At 54.5% G+C, this 15,057-nt stretch overlaps 1 protein-coding gene across 1 annotated transcript; it reads left to right on the top strand.

Moving 5' to 3' along the window:
- Positions 1-1,163: 1,163 nt before the first annotated feature.
- On the top strand, positions 1,164-10,566 carry NKX1-2 (NK1 homeobox 2; the record flags this gene model as incomplete). Its single annotated transcript, XM_029059911.2, has 4 exons — positions 1,164-1,289; positions 1,690-2,134; positions 2,241-2,546; positions 10,157-10,566. Coding segments are annotated over exons 1-4 (1,287 nt in total), but the record flags the coding sequence as incomplete, so codon positions are not given.
- Between the last annotated feature and the right edge of the window lie 4,491 nt (positions 10,567-15,057).

Consider the following 15,057-nt stretch of genomic DNA (forward strand, 5'->3'; position numbering starts at 1 on the left):
TAATATTTAGGGGGTTTTGTGACATTAAAGTCCTAGAATGGCAGTTGGGGGATATAATGTTTGGGGAGATGAGGAATTCAAGCATGGGGGCCTCTTAGAGATTAGAAGAGAGCAGTGCTTTGATATGGGAGGGAATTATACTCTTCAAAATTCTTAGTACAGTGTTCTGCCCATAAAAGTGCTCAATAAATGAGCAGAACATTGGCAGTGGGAGAGACAAGAACAAGGTGCAGCAAATAGATTAACTCGAGGGGCATAGTCGCAGAAGGTATTGGATGAGGTGGAAGGGACTTTACAGAGGGCCTTAAAGTTGATGGTGAGGACTTTCTTCTTGATGTGGTTGAGGATAGTACAATCCCTGGAGGTTTTTGAGGGCTGGGGATACATCAGCAGAACGACTTTTTTTAGGAAAATGATCTAGGCAGAAGAGTGAAATATGCACTGGAGTAGGGAGACACAGAAGGCATGGAGGTCAGCTGATGCAGTAGTCAAGCCAGGATTTGACAGGTGCTTGGGCCAATATGCCTGGGCTGCTGCCCGGATCATTTTTCTGTAAAAACATTCAGGACATGTCACCCCCCTCTTCAAAAAACTTCAGTGGTTGCCCATCCACCTCTGCATCAAACAAAAACTCCTCACCATTGACTTTAAAGCAGTCCATCACCTTGCCCCTTCCTATCTCACCTCGCTTCTCTCCTTCTACAACCCGGCCTTCACACTTCACTCCTCTAGCGCTAACCTTCTCACTGTGACTCGATCTAGCCTGTCTTGTCAGCAGCCCCTACCCCAGGTCCTGCCGGTGGCCAGGAACACCCTCCCAAATCTGACAGACAAATGACTCTTCCCCCTCTTCAAAGCCTTGTTAAAGGCACATCTCCTCCAATAGGCTTTCCCAAACTAAGCTCCACTTTTCCTCATCTCCCACTCCCTTTTGGGTCACCCTGACTTGCTCCCTTTGCTCTTCCCCTCTTCCAGTCCCACAGCACTTATGTACATATATGCCATTTTATTTATTTCTGTTGATGGCTGTGTCTCCCTCTCCAGACTGTGAGCTCGTTGTGGGTAGGGAATGCCACTGTTCATTGTTGCACTGTGCTTCCCCAAGCGCTTAGTACAGCGCTCCGCACACAGTAAGTGCTCCATGAATACGACTGAGTGAATGAATGTATGACAGTGGGGGCAGCCTGGATGGAGAGGAAGGGGCGGATTCCGGAGAAGCTGTGGAGAAGGGACCCATAGGATGCGGTGCCCCGCTGAATGAGAAAGAGGAGTACAGGATAATGTCACGGGTACGGGCTTCAGAGCCGGGGGCAGTGACGGGGGAAGAGTGCCGTCCACTGGGATGGGAAAGTTGGGAAGAGGAGGAGTAGGAAGAGGAGAGGATTTGAGAGGGAAGACCAGGAATTCAGTTTTAGCCATGTTGAGCTGGAGTCGGGGGGAGGGAGGGGGGACTCGACCCCACACGACTCTGCTCCCCCGGTGAGACGTGGACACGAGTGAACTTTGCTGTGGCCACTGCGGCCCCGGGCCCAAGGACAGGCCCGCGGCCCGGGCCCCGGGGGCTCGGAGTCGGGGCCGCTGCGGACCCCCTCCCCTCTCCCCTTGGCGGGGACCCTCCCCCCTGGCGGGGCCCCTCCCCCGGGGCGGGGCCGACCAGGGCCAGGGCGCCGGGGAAGGGGCTGACCGGAGGACAGCGGCGCGGGCCCCGGGGCCGAAGCACAGTTCCATGAGAGCTGCCGGCCGGGGACCCGGCCCCAAGCCTCCGCCGTCCCGTCCGTCCGGACCGTCCGGGGATTCCGGTCCGTCCGGTCCCTCCGGAGCGTCCGGAGCGTCGGCCCCGGCCCGGGCATCGCCGGGATCAGCGCCGCCGTCCGGGGCATCACCGTCACCATCACCATCACCGCCGTCCCTCCCGTCCGAGGCATCTCCATCACCATCACCATCACCACCTCCCCTCCCGTCCGAGGCATCACTGTTACCATCACCGCCGTCCCTCCCGTCCGGGGAATCACCATCACCATCATCCCCATCACCGCCTCCCCTCCCGTCTGGGGCATCACCATCATCCCCATCACCATCACCGCCGCCCCTCCCGTCCGGGGTATCACTGCCACCGCCGTCGCCACCGTCGCCGGTCCTGTCCGGGGCATCACCGTCGCCCCTTCAGTCCAGAGCATCACCACCCACATAACCTCTGCTCCCGTCCGGGGCATCACCATCACCATCACCATCACCGTCAGGGCCGGTCCCGTCCGGGCCATCACCGCCGTCGCCGGTGCCGTCCGAAGCTCCCGCCGGGCCGATGCTGGGCCCGGGGCCGGGGCCGGGGCCGGGGTCAGGCCCGGGGCACCGGGAGCCGGTCCCCAAGCGGCCATCGACCCAGCGCCGAACCGCCTTCTCCGTCCTGGACATCCTGGACCCGCACAAGTTCACGCCCTTGAGAGGCGCCTGTCCCGGCCCGGGAGGAAGTTTAGGGGTCGCCGGGGCTGGGCCCGGATCAGGGCCGGGGTCCGCCCAGGACCCGCAGACTCAGCCCGAAGCACAGGGTAAGGATCCGCCCGCCCCTCACCGAGCCCTGGGAGGGTCCTCGGTCCTGGGCAGGTTGGAGCTCCCGGGGGTCCCAACGCTCGGGATTTCGGGGCAGCCCCTTCCCCCCTGTTCCTAACCCCCTTCCCCCCACCCCCAACTCCCAGGACCCTCAATCTCCCCTCCCCCCATCTCCCCCGGCCCCTTATCTCTGCTCCACGTCCTTCTAATAATAATAATAGTATTTGTTAAGTACTTACTCTGTGCCAAGCACTGTACTAAGCGCTTGGGTAGCTACTAGATAATCCGGGCGGACACCATCCTTGTAACCTATTGAGTTCACACCGTAAATAGAAGGGAGACTTTTTACAGATGAGGAAACTGAGGCATAGAAAAGTTGTCACTTGCCCAAAGTCACCCGGCAAGCAAGTGGCAGAGTCAGTCAGCCAGCCAATTTTAATTATTGAGCCCTCACCGTGTGCAGAGCACTGTGCTAAGTGCTTGGGAAAATACTATATAAAAATATAATAATGATTCATTCATTCATTCAATAGTATTTATTGAGCGCTTACTATGTGCAGAGCACTGTACTAAGCTCTTGGAATGAACAAGTCGGCAACAGATAGAGACGGTCCCTGCCGTTTGACGGGCTTACGGTCTGATCGGGGGAGACGGACGGACGGAAACGATGGCGATAAATAGAGTCGAGGGAAGAACGTCTCGTAGAAACGATGGCGACTAAATAGAATCGAGGCGATGTACATCTCATTAACAAAATAAATAGGGTGATGAAAATATATACAGTCGAGCGGACGAGTACAGTGCCGTGGGGATGGGAAGGGAGAGGTGGAGGAGCAGAGGGAAAAGGGGAAAAAGAGGGTTTAGCTGCGGAGAGGTAAAGGGGGGGGGGGGCGGCAGAGGGAGTAGAGGGAGAAGAGGAGCTCGGTCTGGGAAGGCCTCTCGGAGGAGGTGAGTTTTAAGTAGGGTTTCGAAGAGGGGAAGAGAATCAGTTTGGCGGAGGTGAGGAGGGAGGGCGTTCCGGGACCGCGGGAGGACGTGGCCCGGGGGTCGACGGCGGGATAGGCGAGACCGAGGGACGGATGATGGTACTTGTTATGCTCTTACTATATGTTAAGCGCTGGATATAGCCAGATGCGTTTCCTGCCCAAAGTCGTGATTAGGACCCAGATCCTCGGATTTCCAGGCTCTTTCTACTCGGCCACTCTGCTTCTCACAATCTCCCCTTTCACCTCCTCTGACCCCCCAATCTCCTCTTGCCCCTCCCTGCCTCCCAAGGACCCTCAATCCCGGCCCTTGTCCCCATCTCCTCTGCCCTCCCCCCTCTTTCTCGTTCACCTCCTCTGACTCTTCCCAACTCTTGCTCTCCCCTCCACCTCCTCTGACCCCCAATCTCTTCTTCTTCCATCTCCCCTCACCCCAATCTCCTCTTGTCTCTCCATCCTTCCCGGACCCTCAATCTCCCCTCCCCTCAACCCCTTGGTTTCTCCCCCGTCCTTCTCGCCCTCCGAATCCCGTTCTTGCCACCTCCCCCACCCCCCCCCGCCACTGGCATGGTCCTGACTGGCCGATACGCTTCGGGTGCACGTGATAATAATAACAAAAATAATGATGATAATAATAATGACAATAATAATAATAATAATGGTGTTTGTTAAGCGCTTATTCTGTGCCAAGCACTGATCTAAGCTCTGGGGGGGATACAAGGTAATCAGGTTGTCCCCCTTGGGGCTCACAGTCTTCATCCCCCTTTTACAGATGAGGTCAATGAGGCCCAGAGAAGTGAAGCGACTTGCCCAAGGTCACCCAGCAGACAGCGTGGCTCAGTGGAAAGAGCCCGGGCTTGGGAGTCAGAGGTCATGGGTTCGAATGCCGGCTCTGCCACTTGTCAGCTGTGTGACTGTGGGCAAGTCACCTCACTTCTCTGTGTCTCAGTGACCTCATCTGTAAAATGGGGATTAAGATTGTGAGCCTCACATGGGACAATCTGATTACCCTCTATCTACCCCAGCGCTTAGAACAGTGCTCGGCACCTAGTAAGCGCTTAACAAATACCAACATTATTATTATTATTACAAGTGGAGGGGGCGGAATTAGAACCCATATCCTCTAACTCCCAAGCTCTTTGTCACTAGGCCATGCCGCTTCCCGTGAGGACGGCGACGGGGCTGTCATACTGACCGCACGGGAGGAGAATTGGGTATTTGGGAGACTCCCCTTGCAGAAACCCCTAAGGCGACGACATTTTCTCCCCGCTCGGACGGGGGGGCTGGACGGACCACGGCCTGACCTCGGGGCTCTGGGCTCACCCCTAGGGCGAGGAGGGGTCCCTGGGAAGGGGCTGCGATGGATTGGCCGGGCGGTGGCTATTTCCACAGTGGGGAAGGGGAAAGCCAAAGTTTAGATGTGACCGTCGTCAGCTCAGGGCGCTCAGTGCTGAAAAACCATTCATTCATTCATTCATTCATTCAATAGTATTTATTGAGCGCTTACTATGTGCAGAGCACTGTACTAAGCGCTTGGAATGTACACATCGGTAACAGATAGAGACAGTCCCTGCCCTTTGACGGGCTTACAGTCTAATCGGGGGAGACGGGCAGACAAGAACACTAGCAATAAATAGAATCGAGGGGATGAACATCTCATTAAAACAATAGCAAATAATAGAATCAAGGTGATGTACATCTCATTAGCAAAATAGGGTAATGAAAATATATACAGTTGAGGGGACAAGTACAGTGCTGAGAGGAGGGGAAGGGAGAGGGGGAGGAGCAGAAGGAAAGGGGGGAAGAGAGGGCTTAGCTGAGGAGAGGTGAAGGGGAGGTAGAGGGGGAGCAGAGGGAGCAGAGGGAAAAGGGGAGCTCAGTCTGGGAAGGCCTCTCGGAGGAGGTGAGCTTTAAGTAGGGTTTAGAAGAGGGGAAGAGAATTAGTTTGGCGGAGGTGAGGAGGGAGGGCGTTCCAGGACCGCGGGAGGATGGCCATACCAGCATGGGACGGCCAGCTCAGGACAGCCCATCCAGGATAGCCCGGGAGAGCCAGCCCGGGACAGCCAGCCTGGGACAGCCAGCCCGGGACAGCCAGGGACATCTATGAAAAGCATAGAAAGAAGCAGCATGGCCTAGTGGATAGAGCGCGGACTTGGGAGTCAGAAGGCCGTGGATTCTAATCCTGCTCTGCCACTTGCCTGCCACCTGGGGCAGGTCACTTCACTCTGGGCCTCAGTTCTCTCATCTGGAAAACGGGGCTCGACAATGTGAGCCCCACGTGTTGCTGGGGCTGTGTTCAACCCGATTTGCTTGCATCTACTCCAGCGCTTAGCAGAGTGCCTGGCGCACAGTAAGCCCTCAATGAATGCCGTAATAATAATTATTATTGTAGCCCGCGGCAGTCAGCCGTGGGGGTGGGGGCAGCCCGGGGCAGCCGTTCCGGGACAGCCCTGGGCAGCCAGCTCGGGAGAGCCAGCTCGGGGCAGCCGTTCCAGGATAGGCCGGGACAGCTAGGAGAAGCATAGAGAGAAGCAGTGTGGCGTAATGGTTAGAGCACGGCCCTGGGAGTCAGAAGGTCGTGGATTCTAATCCCCGCCCCGCCCCTTGTCTGCCGTGTGACCTTGGGCAAATCACTTCACTTCCCTGTGCCTCAGTTCCCTCATCCGTAAAAATGGGATCGAGACTGTGAGCCCCACGTGGGACAGGGGCTGTGTCCAGCCCGATTTTCTCCTATTCACCCCAGCGCTTAGCAGAGTGCCTGGCTCACGGTAAGCTCTTAATGAATGCCATAATAATAAAATTAAAATAAGAAGAAGAATGGTATTTGTAATAGTGGGATTATAGCCCGCGGCAGCCAGCCCGGGGGCGTTGGGGCGGGGCAGCCCGGGGCAACCGTGCCAAGATAGCTCTGGGCAACCAGCCCGGAGAGCCAGCCCGGGCCAGACATTCCAGGATAGCCCGGGGACAGCCAGTCCAGGACAGGGGCAGCGGGGAAGGAGCGTTCTCCTCTTCTCTCTTCTCCTCTCCTTTCTCTCCTTTCCTATCTCTTCTCCCCTTTCTCTTCTCTTTTCCTCTCTCTTCTCTTCTCTTTTCCTCTCTCTCCTCTCCTCTCCTCTCCTCTCCTCTCCTCTCCTCTCCTCTCCTCTCCTCTCCTCTCCTCTCCTCTCCTCTCCTCTCCTCTCCTCTCCTCTCCCTCTCCCTCTCCCTCTCCCTCTCCCTCTCCCTCTCCCTCTCCTCTCCCCTTTCTTCTCCTCTCCTCTCCTCACTCTTCTCTCCTCTCCTCTCTCTTCTCTCCTCTCTCTTCTCTCCTCTCCTCTCCCCTTTCTTCCTCTCTCCTCTCCTCTCCTCTCCTCTCCTCTCCTCTCCTCTCCTCTCCTCTCCTCTCCTCTCCTCTCCTCTCCTCTCCTCTCCTCTCCTCTCCTCTCCCTTCTCTTCTCTTCTCTTCTCTTCTCTTCTCTTCTCTTCTCTTCTCTTCTCTTCTCTTCTCTTCTCTTCTCTTCTCTTCTCTTCTCTTCTCTTCTCTTCTCTTCTCCTCTCTTCTCCCCTCCCCTCCCCTCCCCTCCCCTCTCCCTCTCCCTCTCCCTCCCCCTCTCCCTCTCCCTCTCCCTCTCCCTCTCCCTCTCCCTCTCCCTCTCCCTCTCCCTCTCCCTCTCCCTCTCCCTCCCCTCCCCCTCCCCTCCCCCTCTCCCTCTCCCTCTCCCTCTCCCTCTCCCTCTCCCTCCCCTCCTCTCCTCTACCTCTCCTCTCCTCTCCTCTCCCTCCCCGCGGGGCCGGACCCCCGGGTCGATATTCTATTACTGCGTCCGGCCTATCTCCCGTCCCCAGCCTGCAGCCTCCGACTTCAAACCTCCTTCCCCTGTCTGATCCTAATATTGTTCGATTCAAACTTGCCCCGTGCGAGATGACATCTATCGACCGGGCCCTCCCCTGAAGCTCCAACCCCATTACCGAGGCAGGGGCGAGGAGATGGGGAAGGGGATTTTGCTTTCAAAGGAGAAGCTGTGATAACTTCTTGCCTAATTGCTCCCAAGCGCAGATCGGGCCCTGACCGGAGCTGCGGGACGGACCCCGCAATCTCCTGACACTCTCCCATCCCCTTTCCACTGCTTCTGGGTTTGGGAATCAGAGGGCGTGGGTTCTAATCCCCATCCGCTACTTGTCTGCTGGCTGACCTTGGGCACGTCGCTTCGCTTCTTTGAGCCTCAGTCACCTCATCTGTAAAATGGGGATGAAGACTGTGAGCCCCGTGTGGGACAACCCGATTGCCTTGTATCTACCCCAGAGTTTAGAACAGTGCTTGGAACATAGTAAGCGCTTAACAAATGCCATCGTTATTATCATTATTATTATTATTATTATCCTGAGGGAGGAAGTGAGGAGAACCAGGTGAGAAGGGGTGCAGGCGTGGGAAGACAGGTGTGGAGGGGGAGCAAGTGGGGGAAACAGGTGAGGAAGGGGAGCAGGTAGGGAGGGGGAACTAGGAGGGGAGAAGGAGGTCAGCAGGGTGGGGGCAATTGGGGAAGGGGGCAGGGATTTCCACTCCTGCCCTCCTGCTGAACAATGATCATATCCCACTGGTCGAACCCAGGCCCCGGCTAGGGCAGGGGGAGACATTAGGCAGCTCTGGACACATTTGGGGGTAGCTGGACTGTGGATAGTCCTCTAGACTGTGAGTTCATTGTGGGCAGGGATTGTCATTGTTTATCATTGTATTGTACTTTCCCAAGCGCTTAGTACAGTGCTCTGCACACAGTAAGCCCTTAATAAATATGATTGATTGATTGATTGATTGATTGGAATCGGGGAGGGCAGGGGAAGGAAACTCACTTCTCCCCTAGCTGCTAGAGGAACAGTGTGGCCTAGCGGAAGTCTGAGCCCGGGAGTCAGAGACCTTGGGTTCTAATCCCAACTCTACCACTAGCCAACTTAATTTCTGTAGGTTTCAATTTCCTCATCTGTAAACTGGATATCTCTTTTCCCTCTACCTGGACTGTGAGTTCCCCTGGGGACAAGGACTGTGCTCAACCTGATTATTTTGTGTCTGCCCTAGTGCTTCATTCAGTTCATTCGATCTTATTTATTGAACATTTACTGTGTGCAGAACACTGCACTAAGCTTTTGGGAGAGTACGATATAACAGTAAACAGACATTCCCTGCCCACTGTGAGTTTAGAGTCTAGAGAGGGAGGCAGAGATTAATATAAATAAATAAATTAAAGATATGTACATAAGTGCTATGGGGCTGGGAGTCGGGATGAATAAAGGGGAAAAGGAATCTTCCCTCAGAAAGTTTTAAAAATAAAGCGAATCCCCTGCTTGTGCCCCCCAAAACCAGACCAAAACAAAAAAACTACTGGAATGGCCTCACTCCTCACCTCTGCCAAACGAACTTTCTTCCCCTCTTCAAAGCCCTACTGAGAGCTCACCTCCTCCAGGAGGCCTTCCCAGACTGAGCTTCCCTTTTCCTCTGCTCCCTCTGCTCCCTCTCTGTTCCCCCTTTGCCCTCTGCTCCCTCCCCCTTCCCCCCTTCACCTCCCCTCAGCTAAGCCCCCTTTCCCTCTGCTCCTCCCCCTCTCCCTTCCCCCTCCCCTCAGCACTGTGCTCATTTGGATATATTTTTATTACCCTATTTATTTTGTTAATGAGGTGTCCATCCCATTTATCGTGATTATGTTGTCTTGTTTTTGTCTCTCTGTCTCCTCGAATTAGACTATAAGCCCATTATTGGGCAGAGATTGTCTCTATCTGTTGCCAAATTGTATATTCCAAGCACTTAGTACAGTGCTCTGCACATAGTAAGCGCTCAATAAATACTATTGAATGAATGAATGAAATCAGAGTGACTCAGAAGGGAGTGGGAGAAGAGAGGAAATAATAATATTAATAATGATGGCATTTGTTAAGTGCTTACTATGTACAAAGCACTGTTCTAATTGCTTGAGAGGATACAAAGTGATCAGGTTGTCCCACATGGGGCTCACAGTCCTAATCTCCATTTTACAGATGAGGTCACTGAGGCACAGAGAAGTGAAGCAACTTGCCCAGAGTCACACAGCTGACAAGTGGTGGAGTCAGGATTAGAACTCATGACCTCTGACTCCCAAGCCCAGGGTCTTTCCACTGAGCCACACCGCTTCTCTAAGGAGGGCTTAGTCAGAGAAGGCTTCTTGGAGAAGAGGTGTCTTCAATAAGGCTTTTAATGGGGGGAGAGTAATTGTCTGTTGGACATAATAAATGCTTAATTTAATAAGTAGTAATAACCAACAAATACTGTGATTATTATTATTATTGTACTTATGGTATTTATTAAGGGTTTACTATATGTCAAGCACTGTTCTCAGCGCTGGGGTAGATAAAAGTTAATCAGGTTGGACACAGTCTCTGTTTGTTGTTGTTGTTATTCTTGATGATGAGGATGATATCATTCTGCACCCTGACCCCTGCCTGCCTCGCTTTTACCCCAGATGTGAACTTCCAGGAAGCAAGTGATGCATCCACCCTGGAGGGTTTCCCGGAGGAGGAGGAGGAGGAGGAGGAGGAGGACTACGACGACAATGATGATGAGGATGCAGGGCCACAGCAGCAGGAGAAGAAAGAGGAAGAGAGGGATGGGGAGGAGATGGGGAAAGAGAAAGGAGAGGACAAGGAGGAGGAGAGAGAGGAGGAAGAGAGGGCAGGCCTGCACCATTCGCCCGGTCTCCAGGGGCCCGCAGCAGTCCGCCTGTCCAGCGACGGCTCCCCGCACCGCCAGCCGAGCTGCACCAGGCCTCGCCGGGCCCGCACCGCCTTCACGTATGAACAGTTGGTGGTCTTGGAGAGCAAGTTCAGTGCTTCACGGTACCTGTCGGTGTGCGAGCGGCTCAGCCTGGCACTGGCCCTCAGCCTGACCGAGACACAGGTCAAAATCTGGTTTCAGAATCGCAGGACCAAGTGGAAGAAGCAGAACCCTGGGGCGGACGGGCCCGGCGCGGGGCCCGGTGCTTCCCCTGGGGCGGCCGGTCCCAGCTCGCTCCCCGCGGGGCCTTGCGGCGGCCCCAGCCCCGCCCCCCTGGGCCCAGGCCCCCACACTCCGACCTTCCCGACTTGGGCCCCCCGCTCCGCGCCAGCTGGCGGTGTCCTGTTCCCAGTCCTGGCAGCTCCTCTGGCTCCCTTCCTGCACCCGTATCTGGCCCCTTTCTATGGGCCTCACGGGTAACGGGGGGTAGCCTAGGCTGGACCCCTGTTCTGCCTCTGCCCCAGCCCTCCAGGCCACCCCCTGACCCTGGCCATCTGCGGATGTCGGAGCTCTAAAGGCCCCGTGGTTGACCTGATGGCAGTTGGCCTGATGGCGGTTGGCAAAGGCCAATGGCTCATGACCAGCCTTGGTGGTGGTTAGGGACAGCCCGGCATGGCTCCCCGCCAGATCTCGGGGAGTCTGGGGAAGAAGGAAACAACCAAGTCAGAGTCCAAGCCATTTCTAGCCAGCTGGACACTCGGCACCGACCAGCCAGAGGCCGGGTCTGCGTCTGGTCAGCTCCAGGTTGGGCCATGAGCAACCCCGCTGGGGCCCCGGCTGTTCTCAGCTCTCTCTGGTCAAAGAGTTCAGCCCTGCCCAGTACGGCACGGCCCAAATCAACTTGGCTCAGCCCAGCACAGCCCATCAGCTCATGGCCCGGCGCGCCATGGCCCAGTTCAACATGGACCAGCTGGGCACAGTCCTGATTGGCATGACCCAACCCAGGCACTGTCCAGACCGTCACGGCCCAGGTCAGCCCGGCCCAGCCCAGCATGTCCCTCTCAGCCCAGAGCAGCCCATCGCTCCATGGCCCAGTGAGCCGTGGCCCAGATGGGCACTGCCCAGCACACCACGGCCTGGATCAGCACAGACCAGTTGGGCACAGTCCGTATCGTCACGGCCTAGATCAGCCCACCATGGCCCAGGATGGCATGGTTCAGACTAGCAAGGTCTAGATTGGCACCCCTTTCCCCGTCATGGCCCAGCAAGCGTAGCCGGGCACAGCGCTGCCAAGGTAAACCTGAGGCTCAGTCATTTGTCCGTGGGTGCAGAAAGCTGCAGATCCGGACCCCGAAGGAGCCAGAAGATTGTGTGTGGGAAACTCCAAGCCTTGGTAGGTGAGGGAATCACAGATTTGCACTTCGACAGAGCAGGGATTTACCTGCACCCCGAGAGTGGGATGGGCTGCAGCCTCTGGCCACGAAACCCTTCTTTCTGGCACTCATTTCTTCACCCAGAGCCTCACCTATCAATCAATCAATCAATGGTGTTTACTGACAGGACCATAACAGGAAAAGGAGGAGGAAGAGGAGTCAACAGAGGAGAACTTTCCCGGGCCTTGGGCAGAGGCTCCTCTCCCGGCGCCTTCCAGGGTCACCCAGTGTCTTCCAGTGTCTGGCGATGGGCTGATCAAGAAAGCTCCTTGGGTTTGCCTCCTTCTCTCTAGAAACCTAGAAAGGGAAGCATCCCTCCACTGACACAACCCTGCAAAACAGGGTTTCCACTTCGCAAGCAAGTGGAAAAATGGATGACCTCCGGCTACTCAACTGGAAACGCCTCAAAACTACTAAGCTCCCTCCACCCTCTCTGCCCCTTCCCACCCTTCCCTCTTCCTGGAATGTCAACCGACTCCAAGGCAAAGTGCCCTTCGCTGGCGCAGAAGGGTAACACAACGTTACATTATGTGGGCCGTGTGTGTGACGCTGGGCTGGGCTGCCGTGCTATCTTGCACTGTGCTGGGCATCCCGGCACTGTGTGCTCACTGGGATCGGGACACTTTAGAAACTGTACAGTCTCCAGAATCTGAGCTCTAGCTGGACCCCATCAGCTCACTTTGGTCTGCATCCGTACCTCCGGGAAATGGGTCTTCCTGGAGCGATTGTCTCAGGGGGATTTTAAGTTCCATTTCTATCCTCCAATGACTTTCCTCTCCTCATAAAAAGACCATTTCTCACGTTTCCCCTTGAGGCAAGTTCTGACTGTGCCTCAGGGCAACAGCTCCGTGGTTCCAAACAATTTTTTGCATTGCCACTAACACCAGGCTTGAAGGCAGTGAAGTCTGGGGGTGGGGGACCGGTCTGGCTGAGGTGTGGGCCACTCAGGCTGGGTCTGGGGGAACCAGTCTGGCTGAGGTGGGGACCAGTCCTGTTAGGGCGGGGGGCTGGTTCAGCTTGGGTAGGGAGGCTGGTCATTTTGGGGGAGGGATCCAGTCTGACTGCAGATGGGCCAGGATGGTTCAGCTGGGGTGAGGAGGGCCAGTCCATCTTAGGCAGGGTTAAGGGTGCGGAAGGGTGGGGCGCAGTTCAGCTGAGGCGGAGGGCTGGTTCAGCTGCGGCAGGGGGGCTGCTCCGGCTGGTGCGGAGGACGGGGTTGTCTAGCTGGCCCTGATTTGGCTTGGCATTATCATCGCCTTGAGACTTAGAGATGGCTGTGACCATTAGCAGCCCTGTGACCGAGGGGAAGAAAGCAGAGACCTACCGATGTTCTTGCTTTGTTCATAAAAACCATGGGTGATAAAACTGATGAGGATGACAAGATTGGTGATGATGATGACGATGACGATGAGCTGTTGTGAAAGCGAAAAATTCTGTTTCTGCGGGTTAGAACCCAGGCAAGTTTATGCTTTGTCAAGAAGATTCTCTGGTTTCATCTCTCCATAGGCCCCAGATGAAAGACCCCTTAGCAGCCATGTAGCATTTCAATTTTGAGTTTCTTCCCTTAAATTGGATTTGTGCCACCTGTCTTGGACATTCTTCTTTGGACACTCACCCTGCCGACACACAAGCCCCTTCCCTGAGCCTGGCACTGGATTTAGCATTGCTTCTTTCTCCCTGAAGCCACCCCCTGCCTAGTTCATGATTTAAACTTGGTCCTTGGGGACTTGCAACTCCACAATCTCTTTTGCCTCTGGGCAACCCGATCTGTGTCTAGCTGTAGTTGTCCTTCTAGTCGAAGGCGACACATCTTCCGACACTTCGCCTATGAGTGAGTGAGTGGCTGAAAAGATCAGTGGGGTAATCCACGGACCCGGCCCCATCAGGCACACAGAAAGGTTGTCTCTTGTGGGGTTGTCACGCTGAACATTTGCAGGACCTGGTGCTGTTTTCTCTTTTGCCTCATTGTCTCTCTTACCATGTGAAGTTTCCCTCTGGATCGACGTGCACCACACTGATCTGTCCTCAGCCGTGGACTCCCAGCTTTTAGCTGGGGTACAGCACTACCTAAGGCTTGGTTTTACCCTGTCCTTCCCTCTAACCTTTTGGCTTTTAGTTTCCCAGTGACAGAGCTCTCTGGACAGCTGTTTGGGTCTCCTGCTGCTGATCATTCTCCTCATGTGTCCAATGGCCCTGTGTTAGGGTGAGCAGAGCTTCCGTGCTGGGGGACTGACGACGTTCCAGAACTTTACTGTTTGGGATTTTTGTCTCTCCCTGTTGATTTTTTTTTGATGGTACTTGTTAAGCGCTTACTCTATGCAAGCACTGTAATAAGCGCTAGGTTAGATGTTAAATCTGGCCCATCAGTGACGCTGGTGTAAATGGTTAAGGAGAGGATGTGATGCCTGTTTGGGGTCCAGGTCTCCCAGCCAACAGAGAAAGTTGGACATCCCGACAACTCTGTAGACCTTCAGTTTGGTCTGGAGCCAGATGCCACACTGCTGGTGCTCTGTTTCCCAGTCACCCAAAGGACAAATCAAATTATTGATTAATTGATCTCAAGAACCTGAGAACCTAATTCCTATCACGTTTAAGAATAAAGTCTTAGGAATCACACGTATTAGAGATGATCATTATTATTCAAAGAAACCCAGCTGGTAACCACAAATTAATTTTCTATATTTGTCCATTTCAGTATTTGTTGAGTGCCTACTTTGTGCAGAGCATTGTACTAATTGAGGCAGTGAGGCCTAGTGGAAAGAGCACAGGGTTGAGAGTCAGGAGAGCCATAGTCTAGTCCCGGCTCCACCGCTTGCCCGACGCGTGACCTTGGGCAAGTCACTTGACTTCTTTGGCCTCAATTTCCTTAACTAATATTAATAATGATAATTATGGTATTTGTTAAGCGTTCACTGTTTGCCAAGCACTGCTAAGCACTGGGGTAGATACAAGGTAATCATGAATTTCTTGAGCGCTTATTCTGTGCCGTGCACCATGCTAAGCACTGAGGTAATAATAATAAGATAAAGGGTCATCAGGTTGTCCCACATGGGGCTTACAGTCTTAATCCCCATTTTACAGATGAGGTAGCTGGGGCACAGAGAAGTTAAATGAGTTGCCCAAGGTCACTCAGGAGACAATGACAGAGTGGGGAGTAGAACCCACGTCCTCTGACTCCCTAGCCCATGCTCTTGCCACTAGGCCATGCTGCTTGCCTGTAAAACTAGGATAAACTTACCTGTTCTCCTTCCCTCAGACTGAGAGGACCATATGGAATGAGAACTATGTCCATTCTGATTATCTCGTATCTACTCAAGTGCTTACTTCATGATATTAAGCGCTTAGTAAGTGCTTAATGAATGCCATTATCATTATTATT

This window comes from Ornithorhynchus anatinus, chromosome 3 (assembly GCF_004115215.2).
Source record: "Ornithorhynchus anatinus isolate Pmale09 chromosome 3, mOrnAna1.pri.v4, whole genome shotgun sequence".
NCBI classification, from domain to species: Eukaryota; Metazoa; Chordata; class Mammalia; order Monotremata; family Ornithorhynchidae; genus Ornithorhynchus; species Ornithorhynchus anatinus.